A 19,243-nucleotide genomic window follows, 5' to 3' on the forward strand; every position below is an offset into this window, starting at 1 on the left:
GGAGCAAGTGTCTTTTAATTTCATGGCTTCAGTCACATCTGAGTGATTTTGCTCAAGAAAAAAAGTCTTTCACTGTTTCCATTGTTTCTGCATCTATTTGTCATGAAATGATGGGACTGGATGACATGACCTTAGTTCTTTGTTGAGTTTTAAGCCAGCTTTTTTTTCACTCTCCTCTTTCACTATCATCAAGTGGCTCTTTAGTTCCTCTTTGCTTTCTGCCATAAGGGTGGTGTCATCTGCATATCTGGGATTATTGCTGTTTCTCCAAGCAATCTTGATTCCAGCTTGTGTTTCATCCAGCCCAGCATTTTGCATGATGTACTCTGCATACAAGTTAAATAATCAGAGTGACAATATACAGCCTTGACAACTTTTCCCGATTTTGAACCAGTGCATTGTTCCAAGTCCGGTTCTAAATGTTGCTTCTTGACCTGCATACAGGTTTCTCAGGAAGCAGGTAAGGTGGTCTGGTATTCCCATCTCTTTAAGAGTTTTCCAGTTTGAGTGATCCACACAGTCAAAGGTGTTTTTTTTTTTTTAATTTATACTTAAGTCTTAATTAGAAAACTAATAAAAACTCAACGTCTTTATAAGCACACAAGATGTATCACATTTCCAAGAGTGAAAAGACAGCTCAATTGGCAAGAAACCAAAATGAACATCTTTTCTATTATTATTTTCTTTGAATAATAAAAATAAGTTTTTAACCCACTGGGAAGACTCTTGAAAGTAAAAAGAATATATTGAAAACAACATACTCAAATCAACACATTATCTGGTTTTGATTAATCCATTGGAATGTAAAGACTTAGAGGCTGATATTTTATTTTGTTCACTGCATAAATTCTCCCCCCCAACCTTCCCTACTTCTTAGGAATCTCCTAACAGGTGAAATTTCCTTATTTTTGTAGCCTGAACAATAAAAACAATATTTTCCGGGTTATTTAAGAATTGATTTTGTCAGAGCTGTCCAGCTACAAGTCACTACAATCTTTGATACAAAGAGGAGCTATTTGAGGGTCATAAATTTGGCAAAAATTACAAATATTAGCATATGGGTTGTAGTGCATAAATTTGCACATCACATAATCATGGTATTAAATTTGGGAGAAATCTCAGCAATCATGGACATTTATTCCCTTTCAGATGAGAAAATATGGACATGAGATGAGCCCATATATCATGCATTATAATTCAAACAGTAATAATGTATTTTCATTTTTCTTGGTGTAATATGTGTCTCCATAGTTTAATATATCATTTCCATTACTTTTTATAAAATATGTGATTTTATCAATATATTTCTAATTTAAGTTTATTTCAGTTATATAAACACTTTTTAAACCTAAACCACAAAACATAAGAGATAAATCTTGTCAAGCAACTGTTTTGGTTGCATGTCAAAAATACTTTAATATTCATTGTAGGGGATGACAATGTGCCAGCAGTGAGTTTGGTCAGTTAAAACAATCAAGGAGTAGAATCATTTTCATGAAGCCACCACAGCACATTTAATGAATGAGGCTAATTACTGAACTCAAAGTGATTATACTATTTTTCAACAGGCCTCATAATTAAGAAAGTTTGAATTCCTGTTTTAAGTCTTTTTCTGAGTAAAATGGGATTCTTGGAGGAAAGCCATTATTTAAGGTGACACACAATATCAGTCCTATATTATGGTTGAATTCCTTAACACCTGCAGGTCCCAACAGGCACAATTCGAACAAGGTCCAAACTGGCCACATGACAAGGTACAATGGATGATTATATATTGCAAGTCGTTGAAGACCCTGAAAACACCAAAAATCTATCTCAAAACAGAAATGTATGCAAAGTAGTTTTAAGATAGTGTCAAATCATCTGAATTATCTCTTTGTCAACATTTTTTTTTTTTAAGAAAGGTAAAATGCTCACTGCAACTGTCCCATTTAAACCCAGGCACCATGATAGTTCAGATCTGATTACCATAGAATTTTATATTTCATCCAGCAAAATAACACTACTTTTCTGCCACAGCTGGGTAAAAGAACACAACAGATGGTCAGGACAAAAATTTAAACCCCATCTTATAGCAATGACAATTACCTATTTTTTCCTTTCCCTCTATCTTGATATATTCAAAATATTGACTTATTTTTCACTTCATTCCTCTTCATTTCTACAAATCTCTCTTATGTGCCTACTTTGTGCAAATTCTGGCATGAGCTGTGGGGCTAATAAAATAGAAGGATGCAGAGTGTCTTTCTGAATCTTGTTTTCAATCCACAAATACCTCTCAACTGAATTTATATTCATATATTACAAATGTAGGGTTATGATTTTTGCAATTATTATTTCTAATGAAATGGAAAGAACTGGCAAGTGTAACAAATCCATTTATTTCCCTCCCTCCTCATGCCACAACCACCATTCAGACAACTACCAGTTATTGTCTGGATTGCTCCTGAAATCTTCCTAAAAGTCCATCACCAAGATCTGTTGTCACCAGGGCAGCGCATAATCTTTGTGTATCAAACCTATAGCCATCGTTCTCCTCTAGGGTGTTCTGGCTGCTCTCATGCATGCTAAGTTGCTTCAGTTGTGTCCAACTCTTTGTGACCCTATGAAACCATAGCCCATCAGGCTGGTCCATGGGGATTCTTCAGGCAAGAATATTGGAGTGGGTTGTTATGCCCTCCTACAGAAGATCTTCCTGACCCAGCTATCAAACTTGAGTCTTTTATATCTCCTGCATTAGGCAGATGGGTTCTTTACCACCAGCACCACCTGGGAAGTCCTCAGAATAAGACAAATAATTCCTTAGAGGCCAACAAGGCACATATATGTCTATAAAGTATTCTTTGTCAGAATTCCCTAAAAACTCCTCTGTTCAACTTCCAGCCTTACAGAAATATTTATATTTTCCTTTCACTGGGGACTTTGTGGGTAGTCATGTTCCCTTCCTTCTTCTAATACTTATTTCTCCCTCAGGTTTTAAATTCCATATGATTCCCTCAAAAAAGGAAGACTTTCTTGCTTACAGATCTGGGAATAGGAGCCTCTTAAGGGTGCTTTCCTTTGTCTGTTCATTCAGAAAGCCTTTTGCTAAAGAGCTGCTCTGTGCCAGGCCTACTTCTAGGAGCTAGGAACAAACAAAATCAGGAAACAAACAAACACCAACCAAAAACCCCTGCCTCCACAGCACTTACTTTCAAGCTGAAGGAGCCAGACGTTTAACAAAGTAATGAGTAAGTTCATTATGAATACAGTACACCAGGAGGCATTAAACAGAAAAATACTGGAGCAAGGAAAGGGCATGGGACACACTCTGATGGGTGGGGAGATTGCAATTTTAAACAGAAATCCTGTTGCTAGCTTCTTTGAGGAGATGGCATCTGAATAAAGACCACAGAAGGCAGGAGGCTTAGCTTTGCAGATGTGAAGGGGAGAACAGTCCATAAGAAGGATGATTCAGTGCTGAGGGAGGAAGGTCTCTTGTGATTAAGAATGGGTAGAAAGGCCACCACAGGTGAAGCAGAGGGAGCCAGGGAAGAGCCGAGAAGAGGAAGGCAGGGTATGCACAGCCACATGAGCCAAAGGGATGCATCTAGCTTTTACTCCAATGGCATAGATGGCAACCGAGTGGCCTGGAGAAGAACAGTGGTGAAACAGGAGGGAAGGGGCAGGCACAACATTTGAAAGAACAGCATAGCCCCAGGATATGACATGATTAGAACTAACTATCTGACTGTGGCTCAGATCATGAACTCCTTATTGCCAAATTCAGACTTAAATTGAAGAAAGTAGGTAAAACCACTAGACCATTCAGGTATGACCTAAATCAAATCCCTTATGATTATACAGTGGAAGTGAGGAATAGATTTAAGGGACTAGATCTGATAGATAGAGTGCCTGATGAACTCTGGACGGAGGTTCGTGACATTGTACAGGAGACAGGGACCAAGACCATCCCCATGGAAAAGAAATGCAAAAAAGCGAAATGGCTGTCTGAGGAGGCCTTACAAATAGCTGTGAAAAGAAGAGAAGTGAAAAGCAAAGGAGAAAAGGAAAGATATAAGCATCTGAATGCAGAGTTCCAAAGAATAGCAAGGAGAGATAAGAAAGCCTTCCTCAGTGATCAACGCAAAGAAATAGAGGAAAACAACAGAATAGGAAAAACAAGAGATCTCTTCAAGAAAATTAGAGATTCCAAGGGAACATTTCATGCAAAGATGGGCTCGACAAAGGACAGGAATGGTATGGACCTAACAGAAGCAGAAGATGATAAGAAGAGGTGGCAAGAATACACAGAAGAACTGTACAAAAAAGATCTTCACGACCAAGATAGTCACGATAATGTGATCACTGACCTAGAGCCAGCCATCTTGGAATGTGAAGTCAAGTGGGCCTTAGAAAGCATCACTACTAACAAAGCTAGTGGTGGTGATGGAATTCCAGTTGAGCTATTTCAAATCTTGAAAGATGATGCTGTGAAAGTGCTGCACTCAATATGCCAGCAAATTTGGAAAACTCAGCAGTGGCCACAGGACTGGAAAAGGTCAGTCTTCATTCCAATCCCAAAGAAAGGGAATGCCAAAGAATGCTCAAACTACCTCACAATTGCACTCATCTCACACGCTAGTAAAGTCATGCTCAAAATTCTCCAAGCCAGGCTTCAGCAATATGTGAACCGTGAACTCTCAGATGTTCAAGCAGGTTTTAGAAAAGGCAGAGGAACCAGAGATCAAATTGCCAACATCCGCTGGATCATGGAGAAAGCAAGAGAGTTCCAGAAAAACTTCTATTTCTGCTTCATTGACTATGCCAAAGCCTTTGATGTGTGGATCACAATAAACTGTGGAAAATTCTGAAAGAGATGGGAATACCAGACCACCTGACCTGCCTCTTGAGAAACCTATACGCAGGTCAGGAAGCAATAGTCAGAACTGTACATGGAACAACAGACTGGTTCCAAATAGGAAAATGAGTGTGTCAAGGCTGTATATTGTCACCTTAATTATTTAACTTATATGCAGAGTACATCATGAGGAACGCTGGGCTGGAAGAAGCACAAGCTGGAATCAAGATTGCTGGGAGAAATATCAATAATTTCAGATATGCAGATGACACTACCCTTATGGCAGAAAGTGAAGAAGAACTCAAAAGCCTCTTGATGAAAGTAAAAGAGGAGAGTGAAAAGGTTGGCTTGAAGCTCAACATTCAGAAAACAAAGATCATGGCATCTGGCCCCATCGCTTCATGGGAAATAGATGGAAAAACAGTGGAAACAGTGTCAGACTTTATTTTTTTGGGCTCCAAAATCACTGCAGATGCTGATTGCAGCCATGAAATTAAAAGACGCTTACTCCTTGGAAGGAAAGTTATGATCAACCTTGATAATATATTAAAAAGCAGAGACATTACTTTGCCAACAAATGTCTGTCTAGTCAAGGCTATGGTTTTTCCCGTGGTCATGTATGGATGTGAGAGTTGGACTGTGAAGAAAGCTGTTTGCCGAAGAATTGATGCTTTTGAACTGTGGTGTTGGAGAAGACTCTTGAGAGTCCCTTGTACCGCAAGGAGATCCAACCAGTCCATTCTACAGGAGATCGATCCTGGGTGTTCATTGGAAGGACTGATGCTAAAGCTGAAACTGCAATACTTTGGCCACCTCATGTGATGAGTTGACTCACTGGAAAAGACTCTGATGCTGGGAAGGGTTCGGGGCGGGAGGAGAAGGGGACGACAGAGAATGAGATGGCTGGATGGCATCACCAACTCTGTGGACATGAGTTTGAGTGAACTCCAGGAGTTGGTGATAGACAGGGAGGCCTGGCGTTCTGTGATTCATGGGGCCTCGGAGAGTCGGACACGACTGAGCGACTGAACTGAACTGAATCCAAGATGGTAGATAAGTCAACTTCCACTAGACCTTGAGCTCAGTATACACTCACTGTGACACATCAGGAAGCTAAGTGACATACCCTCAGGGGCTGTGACAGTTCCAAAGCTGACCATCAAAGACCAAAAAGTGGGTGGTGACCCAATTCCTGGAAATCCCCACCCCTTCTCCAAAAATATCTAGAATACTTCTCCCACTCGTTCTGTTCTGTTCAGTCGCTCAGTCATGTCCTACTCTTTGCGACCCCGTGGACTGTAGCCTAGCAGGCTTCTCCGTCCATGGGATTCTCCAGGCAAGAATACTGGAGTGGGTTACCATTTCCTTCTCCAGGGGATCTTCCCAACCCAGGGATCGAACCCGGGTCTCCCTCATTGGAGGCAGATGCTTTAACCTCTGAGCCACCAGGGAAGCCCCTCCCACTCATTAACCAATGAAATTAACTGCCCCTATAAAAACTGACAACCCCATACCCTGGGACCATCCTCACCTTTTGAAATGGCCCACACTCTGTCTGTGGAGTGTGTTTCTTGCTAAATAAATCCACTTCTTACCTATCACTTTATCTCTCACTCTCTCACTGAACTCTTTCTGAGCTGAGACATCAAGAACCTGAGCTTCATTAAGCCCTGAGACCAGGTGAGATCTCAGTTAAAAGACCAAGGTTTCAAGTCCCAATCTGAGTTACACAGTGTCCGCAGCATAATACAATTTAAATTTTAAAAAGACCACAAGCCTGGAAGATAGAAGGACAAATGTAGAGCAAGGGAATCCAGTCTGGGAAATCACTGCAATATCCCCAGCAGCAAGGCCATGGTGGCTGGATGTAAGGGGGTGCAGAAAAAGAAGTAGGATGTGCTGACAGATTAGTTGTGGGCTACAGGGCAAGAGAGAAGTCCTTGGTTGAAAGGATAACTGTGAAGACAGTGTTGCTACCAACTGACAGTGGAAGACTGTTACAGGAATAATTTTTCAGGGGTTGAAGAGGCAGCAGGGTAGAAATCAGAAGTTTTAGACTGTGCTGATTTCCACACATTAGTAAGATATTTTCCTCTGAAGTTACAAGGTCATTGCTGGTTTCTAGCCTGAAGACAACTGATTCCATGAAGACTAGAAGTTTGTCTTCTCTGAGACCTATAACAGTGCCAACTTGCAAAGTAAAAACTCAGTAAATATGTATTGAATTGATGAATGATCATTGAACATTAGCAAATTAGTGAAAGAGAATCAGATTTAAAATCTCAGTGCCACAATTCTAGAGTTACTTTTTTGTACAGGATTTAAGAATGAAGAAATTTAACATTTATAATATTTGGTGTTTATTAAAATATGCGAAATATTGACAATTTAAGATTTTACTTGTATTGACTGAATAAGATTGATTTTACTTAAGAAACTATAGTACCTGCATTAACTTTCAAGGAACACTAAAACTTTAAAATAATCATTAATTTAATTATAGATGGGAGGGGGGTTCAAGATGGGGAACACATGTACACCCGGGGTGGATTCATGTCAATGTACAGCAAAATCAATACAATATTGTAAAGTAATTAGCCTCCAATTAAAATTTTAAAAAAATAGTCCCACAACTCAATATAAATTATGTCACTTCTAATGCCTAACTACAGAGAGAATTTGATGCAGTGAATTGTATTTTTATAAGTTTTCATGCCTATAGCATACATTTTTATTGTAATATAATAAAACATGATTTAAATGATCAGGCAAAGCATCTGGTACAGTCAATGATTCAAAAGAAAATGTGCAAAGAAAGAACCACATTAGCAGTTATTTTTACTCCCTTTCCTTGAACAGATCATATAAGCCACCTGTTTATATTAGGAAATGGTATATTGTTCCCTATCTAGATTTTGTTCCTCTCTTCTGCCCATGGGAAAAATCATGAGAGAAATAATCATGAAAGTCTTGTCTTGGAATTACTCTTTTACATCTGTCGACAACTGAAGAGCCTGATCTCTTGGAACTGTACCCCTCCCCAATTCCCTGGATTGCTCATGCTATTTCATCAATCTGGTTCTTCTTCCCAAGCATCCTCCTCCACTTTTTTTCCTGCTCAACCATGCTCTGCTCAGGCATTCCACCTCTGGAAAGCCTTCTTTACTATCCTACCTACCATACTCTCCTAATCAAGTGTAGGAGCTTCCATATTTTACATGCATTGCTCTGTATTATATAATATTTGCTTATTGACATGTTTGTATCCACCATTGACTGTGGATTAGCAATGGCAAGGGTCATTTTTTACAAATACCTTCAGTTCTCAGCTCTCTAGTACATGAGCAATACAAGCCCATGTTATGACGAATTCCTAGCCAAAGGCACATCTTCCACATGGATTTTCAGTACTTGTAATCAAGATTCAAAGGCCATATAAGATATATCTTCTATTGGCACCTATGTTTCCAAAGCTATGCTAAATGTTGATAAGTCTTTGTAAATGTTGTTTTATTTTTGAGCTTAGACTCAAACAGTGACTTGGAGCCTACTTGTTTTAGTTGTGTTGGGGGATGAAGTAGAAAAGGACGGCATTATTGCTTTGTGAGACAAAGTGGGACACAGCAAGTTCATGCCTTGAAAAACTGTGTGTCCCAATATGGGAGAAATTGGTGAGGAGTTTTATAGCAATGGTTCAAAGGTGGGGTTTCTGATAAGGATCAAGGTATGTGAAGCACCTTCATTCCTTTAATCTGGATTCATGGCCTTCCCTGAGTTCCAAAGGGCAGGTTCAAACAGTTGCTAATCGTGAAAGGAGGGGATGTACAGACAAGGAGCAGCCAAGAGACAACAGGGCAGACTTGCGGCAGGGTCCTAGTTCCCCCTCAAGGGATACACATTACTTTATCTTTAAGCTTTTCTGTGGAACTAGAACCCCCAATAAATGGAAGAGCCTATGTTTTCATATTTATGAGCCTGTGCTTTCTGGAGTGCCCCACAAGGAAGGGCCATCACAAACTCTCTGAAACTTGGTAGAAGGAGCCATCAGGGAGCCAGTATGGAAGGAAATGCTACAGCAAGAAAGGTCACCAACAAAGTGAAATCTGGTGCTACATCTTGGCAATCTTGGCTACATTTTTTGGCAGAATATTTGTTCTGCCAAATATTGTTGGCAGAACACATTGCCAACAATCTCTCATGCTCCAAATCTGCTTGAACTTTGATGTATGGCACATGAACTTTAATAATGATATGACTTCCATGAGTAAAAATCATCTTTGCTTTCATCCTCTCACAGCCAGCAGCTGTGGGAGGCTACAGGATGACTAACAGAGTGTTCACAGAAACACGTCAGCTCCATCTGAGGGTGAGTGCCACACGTAAGCTCCATCAGAGAACTATACTGGCACCATACCTGGGTGCAGGGAAGCCTGCAATCCCACCGGATGGGATCCACAGTCAGATCCCTGCTGAGAGCTGGTGGAGACAGACACTGATGGGTGTCCCCTTGCTGACTCTCAGCAGCCCCATTGCACGAAGACATGCCCACAAGACCATAACCCTGTTATAAATGCATATGTGCTGAATCTCAGTCAAGGTCACCAAACAAGAAGCCACCTACTTTTGAGAAAAAATTAGTTCTGGTCTATTCTTTAACATCCCATGGGACACTTTAATTCTGTGTCAAATTCTCACAAAATTAAAAGGATCCATTTACACACCCCAAAGTAGAAAACTTCAGAGCTCCTAATTTTTTTCTAGCACCAGACTCACAGCCAGATACAAATTTAAAGGCAAACATTTATATCTGTTTTTTCCATTTTTGCAGAAAACAAGAGCATCAACTAAAATTCTCCAGGATGTATCAACATAACTGTGAGGGCATCTGAAATAACACTGTTCCTGACTGGTTCTTGCACAGTGTGCTTTATAACACACACATAAATAGATCACTACACACTTGACAATGTTCTGCAACTTTTAATTGTCATATAACTCTAGTTTCATAAAGCAAGTGAACATGATCTCAGCCCACTCACTCTTCCATGCCCTCCCCCAGGTGAGATCTCCCCACACTCCCTCTTATCTCTGCTCTCAATAAGGTGACCAACAGAAGAAAAACAAAAACCTTCCTATCAACAGCAGAAATATTCATATTTGGACATAAATATAGGCCTGCATGTGTACATACAATAAAATATATTGAATAAACAAGTAAAGACTTAAATGTGCCCAAACCCACAGAACATTCAAAGATTCTTTGATTGCATAAGGCACTATATTTATTTTGTTAATTATTCAAAGAAATTTTTTCTTCTTCATAAGGCGTCCCAGAAAATAGGCTAATCACCAGAAGTTAGAGGCAGAGATAGAGATGGAGATGGAAATGGAGGTGGAGGTAGGAATGGAAGTGGGAAAGGAGGCGGAGGTGGAGATGGAGGTGGAGGTAGATCCTGAGAGACATGTACCTTAATTGTAGTTGTGTGTGCTCCAGGGTATTCTTTTTCTTCCAGTGTTGACCATCTTTCTATAAACTTAGATACCAGAGAATCATCATAGTCCACTATCTGAAATCCAGAGACATTTGCTCCTCCAAACTGAATTTTTAATAGGTCTCCATCAGTAAATCCCTGGGTAGAAAACACATTTATGTAATATTTTCTATTAAGAACCAAATAGAACTTTGACATTTACCAAATAACTCTATACACTGTGGTTTTGCAAATTTCAAAGAACACCTAAGAGATATAAAAAGCCCATAGTAAATGTTTCATGCATTTTATCAGCCAATATTCTTCTTCAGCACTTAGGATCATCTTGGTTATCGTGGTCCTTAATCGATTGTCTACTGGTCCTACTTACATAAAAGTTCTCCAGATTATTGAAATGGAATCTTATTTATCCTTATCTAATGAGAAGAATGGGGTTTTATTTATTATATCTACAACAGAGCACCACCAGATATTTAAACATTAGCCAGTTCTTCAAGAGCTACAACACTGTGAGATGGTTATTTCTATTTAAATTGTTCATTCTCTCAGATAATATATAAAACCTTTTAAAAGAGAAGGAAAGGTTCCAAATGCTTTGTCATTATTTGAGAACAATTAAGCATGAAACTTAATTTTTATAAAATGTATTTAACTTTAAAAAATTCACTTCTACTGTATTATTAGGATGAATTCAGTCATCACTAAAACTGTCATATGGTGTTTCCACTGACTTCAAATACCGTGCTGATTTAAATTGTACCTCAGTTGGGAGCACATTTTCTGAATGAAATCACAGTTTTAAAAAGTCACAATTATAAATATTTTCACTTTATACACTATTCCACATCATTGTGCAAAAGAAGTGAAAATATTTTGACTCCAAAATGTAAGAGAGTCTATTCTTTGTTGCTGATATTAAAAATATAGTTTAATATTATTTGTGTGGAGGATAATTATCTATATTTTGTTAGCGAATTATGTTTTTATTTTTTCTTTTTGTCAAAATAATTCAAATAAAGGAAAAATATATATAACAAAAATCATAGATTTTCTGTTCTGCCCCACACACGCGTTAGTTAAGCTTTTCAAAACAATCAATTTCAGTAATTTTTGTTTTTCATGTATTTGCCTCTATATTTCTGCATGAAATGTCTTTGCTCTTTTTTTCCTAACTTAACCATGCTAAGTTTTCTTATGAGTATGTACTTGTGCTAGATGAGTGTGTAAGTCTCAACCAAACCATCTAGCTCGTTTCCCATTTTCCTGTTCACTGTTTTCATATTTAAAATTCTGATATTTAGAGTAAAGCCAAACAATGTGCTAGGATTTCATTTTCCTTCTTAAATAATATTTCCTTCTGATGTTAATGATATCTGCATTTTTTTTCATTACTAGAACTTTCTCTATACTTACATTCCTTAATTTTTTCCGGTTGCTCCACAAAAAAGTTTCATGTTTATACAAGTAAGTTCAGTTCGGTGGCTCAGTCGTGTCCGACTCTCCGCGACCCCATGAATCACACCACGCCAGGCCTCCCTGTCCATCACCAACTCCCAGAGTTCACTCAAACTCATGTCCATCGAGTCGGTGATGCCATCCAGCCATCTCATTCTCTGTCATCCCCGTCTCCTCCCACCCCCAATCCCTCCTAGAATCAGACTCTTTTCGCTTTTATCAAATATATTCAATCATTGCAAGTAATCTATTTTTTCTGTGTCCTGGAGCCTTCCTCCTTAATGCTGCAACCTGATTGGTTCCTCTTTCAATTTGCCCTGCCATGGTTCCCCTGAAATGCCCCTCCCCACTTTTCTGAGCAGATTCTCTACATCACTTTTCTCTCCTGTTTCACCCCTTCCTTCTGCTAGAGTCCGCAGAAGTCCTCTGAGACGCATGGAGGTGCATTTTTGAAGACACTGAATGCCTGTAAATACCTTTATTTTGCTCTGACAATTGACTGGTATTTTGTCTGGTCAAAACTTAACATTTAAATTTTAAGTTGAAACCCTCATAATCTGAAGGCATTGTTCCAGAGACTTTTGTTTTTTATTAAAAATTACAATATCATTATTTCTAATCATTTTTTGCATGTGACCTGTTTCATACTCCTCCCTGGCCTCCACCTGTCAAAACCTTTAAGATCTTTTATTTATCTCTGAAATTTCATGATGATATTTTGTTTAAAATATGAAAACTTTGGTCTTTAATTATTGTGTGTACTCAATAGGCAGTGTGTGTCATTCAATACCAGGAATTTTTCTGAACATTTCTTTGATAATTTCCTTCCCCTTTTTTACACTATTTGTGTTTCTACAAAGTTTATTATTAAGATGTAACTCTTAGATTAAACATCTGAGTCCCTCAGTCTTCTCTACACACACCATTTTATATTGTATTGTCATTTTGCTACCTAATTTGAAAGATTTTCTCAAATTTACCTTCCAAGTTATGCAATTTTACATGTAATTTTAGAAAAAAAAAAAGTTAATTTCCCAGAGCTTCCCAGAGCTCTTTCTTGTTCCTTTTGTTAGCATCCTTTTCTTTTCTTTATGGATAACATTTTCTCCTCTTTCTCTGCACATATTCTTAAAATTTGAAGCATTGTTCTGATTCTGGACTGCCCTATTTCTCTATACTTGTTTATTTGTACTGTGTCCTTCATGGCAAAGATTTTTCTCAAATGCCTAGTAATGCTTGGCAGTCTAAGAGGAAGATGCTGAAATGATTCTTGGAATTTGCATGTGCCCAAGTGGGGCTGGTTGATGAGTGAGCCTCATTGTAGACAGAGTCAGGTGGGTGGATGGCAAGGCTTTTAATCTGTATATAAAGGGCTGAAGAAAGGAAAATTGCATTCCCTATGACCACTTCTTTATCACTTTATCCTTTTTAATGACATACCGGGAACTGAACCACAGCCTGTTAGGGAGGTTAATCAAGCTTTCAGCAATTCCTGTAGAAATGAGCCAACAATAATATCTGAGGATTTTTCTATCTATTACAACCACTTCCTTTTACACTCGTTAGCCACTGGGCAGAGAAAGTGTTCAAGTCCAATCAAGAGTTTAGAAGATGAAAGCCCTTCAACTTTGGATGGCATTCTTCAATTTTAAATGTCAGGGAAATTTTCAAGTGCCCTAGAAATTCTCAGAAAATGCAGCACTCTACAGATTCTTTGAATCTACTGATTCACCAGAAGTTCCATATGGTGAGGATACAAAGTATTTAGAAAAGGAAAAACACCACTTGAATTCAGATAAAATATTAGGTAGACTTTTCTCTAGAAGCATGACAGCAGCAAGAAGTTGCTTTTATTTTTCACTCTTTTTACTTTGGTCATTCAAACACATATTTCCTTTTTCATATCAACTCTCAAATTGATGGACCTCCTTCTGTCATTATTTCTCCATGTTCCAATGTAACTTCTCCATCTGGACATTTTTAAAGATCACAGCTTTCAGTGTGGTTCTATGCTGTTCATCAAATAGCACAATTCACATGGGGACTGACTGTCCAGACTGTTCCCTGCACAGAACGGTTCTGTAAAGACTGATTACAGAGCTGCATTTATTTTAACTCTTGCTTCTCTAGTCAGGAGTCATTTAGGGTCTATAAGCCAACTGGTAAGGAAGTTCTAAGGAATATTTAGAGTAGCTATTCCATTGCCAAACAGAAATTTTATATTGAACAACCAGCTTTTCCCAATAGCATGTATGTTTTAGATTTAATATTCTTTATCAATGCTGAAAACAATATTTATCACTTGTAAAGTTGTGGGCTTTTTCAATCTCTCCATGACTACTAGAAGTAATGTCTTATGATATAACAATGTAATATTCCAGAAGCCAAGACACAGATCTTCATTCGTATAAATAGGAAACCTCAGAGTCCTATAATGCTGTGGAGAATACATTCTCAATCTCTTCTTTTGTCCCTCTTCTAATCACGGTTTTTCTCAGGTTGGGGAGAGGCAGCCCTCAATTATACAGAGTCACATTTAATAAAGATAGTAAATCTTTGGAACATTAAAAACTGAAGCTCATTTTACTGCTGATTTTAAAATTGTTTTGAAAAAACAGAAACATCTAGTGATAATTCTAAATTGACTTTGATTGTACTGAAGAAAGGGAGATGCAGTTAACCACTGCGATGTTTCAATATAGGGGCTTCTCAGGTGATTCAGTGGTAAAGAATCTGCCTGCCAACACAGGAGATGCGGGTCCAGTCCTTGGGTTGGGAAGATCCCCTGGAGGAGGAAAAGGAAACCCACTCCTGTATTCTTGCCTGAGAAATCCCATGGACAGAGGAGCCTGGTGAGTTACAGTCCATAGGGTTGCAAAGAGACACAATTGAGCAATACACACATGTTTTCAGTATAATCTTAATTTTAGGGGAATCTCAAAGAAAAAGTGATCAACTGTAGTAATTCAGTTTTCATTGTGTTGCTTATACAGCAAGCAGGAAATCAGAAATAAATAATATATAACATATCAATATTCTAGATATTTCCAGGTTTTCTTTTGTACTAAGACACAGTCTTACAAATGTGCAAAGTGGAAAGTAAATCTAAAACATAACAAATTCAGAAAAACATCACCACTTCTAACTGACCAATGTAATCAAAATATAGTTTTAAAAATACCATTGATAAATCCTGGCCATTGATTGTTTTTAATTTATAGGCATCTCTATTAAAATAATAACTATCATTAATTCACCTACCAGATTTGCAATGATGTAATGGTACCCTTTAACATGTTTTCCAATGGTAATAACCTGACAAAGATAAAAAAACAAATGTAAGTAATGCAAATGTAAAATTACTTATGACTTGATTCAGACAATTTAAAAAAATTATTTACGATGTTTCTTGATCATTTATAGAGTCATATTTGATAAAACATGAGTATCAAATTCAGAGAATATTTCTTTCAGAAAAAAGTAACCATACATTTCAGTGCTTTATAAATTTTACCATCCAAGAAGCCAACAACTAAAAAAAAAATAATTACCTTGGTTTTGTTAATAGTGAAAATCCACAGAAAGTCATAATTCTATTCCTACCACAGCTACTTTTTCTTTTTCTTCAAAGAAACATAGACAGCTGAAACTAACATCTGATATTTTATATTCACAATCTACCTTCAAAGATAAACACACATGTATTTTACAATAGTATATGAATTTTAAAAGAATATTAAGAAGTATATAACAGAATTCTAACAGAGGACTGTAAAATAATATTCCAATCTTGAGAATCTTGAAATAATTGTAGCCTAGTTACAATGAACATATTATTTCCAGCTTGAAGCAGCAAAATATCAGGGAAGCTAATTTTTCTCCACAAATCCAAGTCAAAAATCAATGGTGAGATAAACACCGAATGGAATAAGCAATTGTTGGTAATGCTCACAACAATCTTGGACATTACTGAATCAACTGGACCCCTCACTGATCTAAATCACTTATAAAGAAAAGTGGTGAAATAGCCATGCTGTAGAGTGGTACTTAGATACTCAGCTGTAATTTCTATTTTTAAGGAAATAGTCTCACCTATGGAAAGCATCACATGCTAATAAAAATTGGAAAACATTACCTCAGTCCCTTATTAAACTATTTTGGGGGCTTCTCTGCTTTTAGCAAAATGATCAAAATCCTTCATACGTAGCAAAATCCAGGCCCACCTTTTCCCTCTCTAACTAGAGTTAGAGTCCTCTTTCAGTTTCTCTGTGCACAAAAGGTTTCTTTCCATCACTTCAGGGCTTTCATAGATCCCATTTACTCTGCTTGGAAAGTTCCCCCACTACCATGTTTTTTGTCTCTTGAGGCACAGTGAATCCCAGCCTAAATCGCTACCTCCTAGAAGATTCCCTTCCTGAATTCACTTCCTCATCCCAGACAAAGTCAGGTGCTCAAAGAGCAAGTGAAAGTCACTCAGTCTTGTCTGAGTCTTTGTGACCCCATGGACTATATAGTCCATGGAATTCTCCAGGCCCAGAATACTGGCGTGAGTAGCCTTTTCCTTCTCCAGGGGGCCTTCCCAACCTAAGGATCAAACCCCGTCAGAAAACAAGTGGAGGGCCAAACCCTAGAAGGGGGTCACCACTCCCCTATATGGCAGACTTTGCTTCTAAGTGGTCGCTATTTGGAAGGGAGTTCGGGCTTATATTATTTTGCAACTTATTTTTATGTTACACAACTAAATTGCCTTTTCCCAGAAAAAGAACACTCTGTATTGAAGGTAGGATTTTGAAGAAAAGATATTCTCTTAAATGAAATGCATTTTAATTAACATAAGCTGAATTCAGATGGTCACGTTTCATATTTCCTACTGGCATTTATTGACTGTGCTTACTGGTCATCCTACTGTATCAATCATGCATGTCTTCCTTCTGGGAATTAAGAAAAATCACAGTATAAATGGTGCTACCAGAAGCAGAAGTCCTTGACTTGTGTGTTCATTGACAGAAAGAAGAAATATGAAAATGGTCTAGCCCTGCTTCTGCCTAAGAGTTAATATCAGTCATACAAGCATATTTCTGTTTTATGGAGCCATTAGTATTATACTAACAACAGTAAGCTTGTTAATTTCTAAATGCTTTTGATGTCTGAGTCCTTTTCCTACCTAATCACAACTAGAAATAGTTGTTTCTAAGATTTTATTAAGTGATAAAGTACTGAAGACTAACATTGTTTAATTCTATTTCTAACTAATTTAAGCTGTTAGGAATATAAAGTTTTATCTCATCTCCATTCTCTTGACAGAGGGAATAAGTGAATAGTGTTTCCTTTTCTTTAAATGTACCATAGACCTACATTTTGCCTAATAAACTCTATTCAACAAAGGTCTTCAATGATCTCCCAATTGAAATTACTTTTGTGTTCAACTTTTTTTTCTCATAATATCCTGTTCTGTTCCTTAATAGTATACAGCATTATTATAGTTGCATATATATGGGACTGTAAAACATCATGACTGTTCACCTTGGTGGGGCAGGCCAGTTCTGTTTAACATTATGTTTTTGGATCTACTGCAGTGCCTGTTTGGCAAGCATTAGATGCTCAGAGAAATTTATTGAACAAACACATGAAGACTTGAACACAAGCCAGCCAGCCAAGTGGTACCTGTGTGTGAACCTTTCATAAATCTTCCAACTCCAGTTGAGACGGATATTTCCTCCTCCATGCTCTTAGACCACATTGTATTATAACCTGCAATACTGTAGCATTGATTATGTGTGCACACTTTCCTTCCCCTCTAAACAGTGAATTCATGGGGTGCAGTCAAGTTTCTTTCTTTCCTTTCTCTGTATCCCTCATTCCAGACACATATAATGTCCTCAACAAATGCACACATGCACATTGTACATTCAAATAAAATATACGCCCAAGATATTGTGTACATTTTGAATGGATGTCCATATGGACATTTATTTAATCACGATCATGTATTGTTTCAAAACATTCTGTTCCATGAAGGAATGTCATTTGCAGCAACACTGAAGGATCTAGAGATTATCATACTAAATGAAATAAGCCAAAGACAAATACCATATGATATTATTTACATGTGGGATCTAAAATATGATACAAAGGAACTTACCTATGAAACAGAAATGGACTCACAGACATAGAGAAAAGATTTGTGGTTGCCAAGGAGGAGAGATGGGGTAGTGAAGGACTGGGATTTGGGGATTAGCAAATTCAAACTATTACATATAGAAGGATAAATAACAAAGTCCTACTGTATAGCACAGAGAACTCTATTCAATATTATGTGATAAACCATCATGGAAAAGAATATGAAAAAGAATGTATATATAGAGAGATAGATCGATAGATAGATAACTGAATCACTTTGCTGTATAGGAGAAACTAACTAACATTGTAAATCAACTATACTTCAATAAAATAAATTTTAAGAAGTTCCATTCCCTATATTCCCAGTTGCTCTCAGAGTTTCACTCTTCTGGTTTTGAAAGAAATATTTTCTTATAGGGTTTCACCAACCTGTATTATGATGAGTCATGAATACATAAATTTTTAAAACCAAAGACTAATGACTATTACTAAAATTCAGTTTTAATGAGAATCTCTTCTGAAATTCAAATGAGTTGTTGAGGTCACATTTGAACAAGAGGATTTCAGGTTAAAAAAATCCCAGTCTCATACCCTGAAATAAGATTAAGACTTTTCTACTAATGTGTTCACTTCTCTGGCATACAACATTTTGTTCTTCCTCATAACAAGCTAGTTTTGTTCACTTATTCAATATTTCATGAGAAATCTATTTTGTATATCTTAGACCTTGTATTCAGAGAAGGCAATGGCAACCCACTCCAATACTCTTGCCTGGAAAATCCCATGGATGGAGGAGCCTGGTAGGCTGCAGTCCACGGGGTTGCGAAGAGTTGGACACGACTGAGCGACTTCACTTTCACTTTTCATTTTCACACATTGGAGAAGGAAATGGCAACCCACCCCAGTGTTCTTGCCTGGAGAATCCCAGGGACAGTGGAGCATGGTGGGCTGCTGTCTATGGGGTCGCACAGAGTTGGACATGACTGAAGCAACTTAGCAGCAGCAGCAGGCCTTGTATTTTTCTATATCAATTAAGGCTTCATCAACATTTGCATTTGCAAAATGCTTTGTGTTATACGGATTAATGAATCTAATTTTCTATTCAAAGCCTAGAGAGACAATAAATGCATAGTAAAGGGATTGGGGGTGGGAGGAGACGGGGACGACAGATGATGAGATGGCTGAATGGCATCACCGACTCGATGGACATGAGTTTGAGTGAACTCCAGGAGTTGGTGATGGACAGGGAGCCCTGCCGTGCTGTGATTCATGGGGTCGCAAAGAGTCGGACACGACTGAGCGACTGAACTGAACTGAACTGAAACTGCATATTTTA

General features: G+C 37.9%; 1 protein-coding gene across 3 annotated transcripts in view; it reads right to left on the minus strand.

Moving 5' to 3' along the window:
* GRIA2 (glutamate ionotropic receptor AMPA type subunit 2) overlaps nt 1-19,243 on the minus strand; it is a 186,313-nt gene that overhangs the window by 57,728 nt on the left and 109,342 nt on the right. For all 3 annotated transcript variants that reach the window (XM_088827834.1, XM_055404530.2, XM_088827835.1), the window contains exons 5-6: nt 15,049-15,102; nt 10,309-10,470 (exon numbers count right to left, since the gene is read on the minus strand). In XM_088827834.1, coding sequence (XP_088683960.1) covers nt 10,309-10,470; nt 15,049-15,102 — 216 coding nt within the window. The remainder of the gene's footprint in view (nt 1-10,308; nt 10,471-15,048; nt 15,103-19,243) is intronic.

Source organism: Moschus berezovskii, chromosome 19 (genome assembly GCF_049115385.1).
Source record: "Moschus berezovskii isolate FMDL1 chromosome 19, NW_MosBer_1.0, whole genome shotgun sequence".
Classification (NCBI taxonomy): domain Eukaryota; kingdom Metazoa; phylum Chordata; class Mammalia; order Artiodactyla; family Moschidae; genus Moschus; species Moschus berezovskii.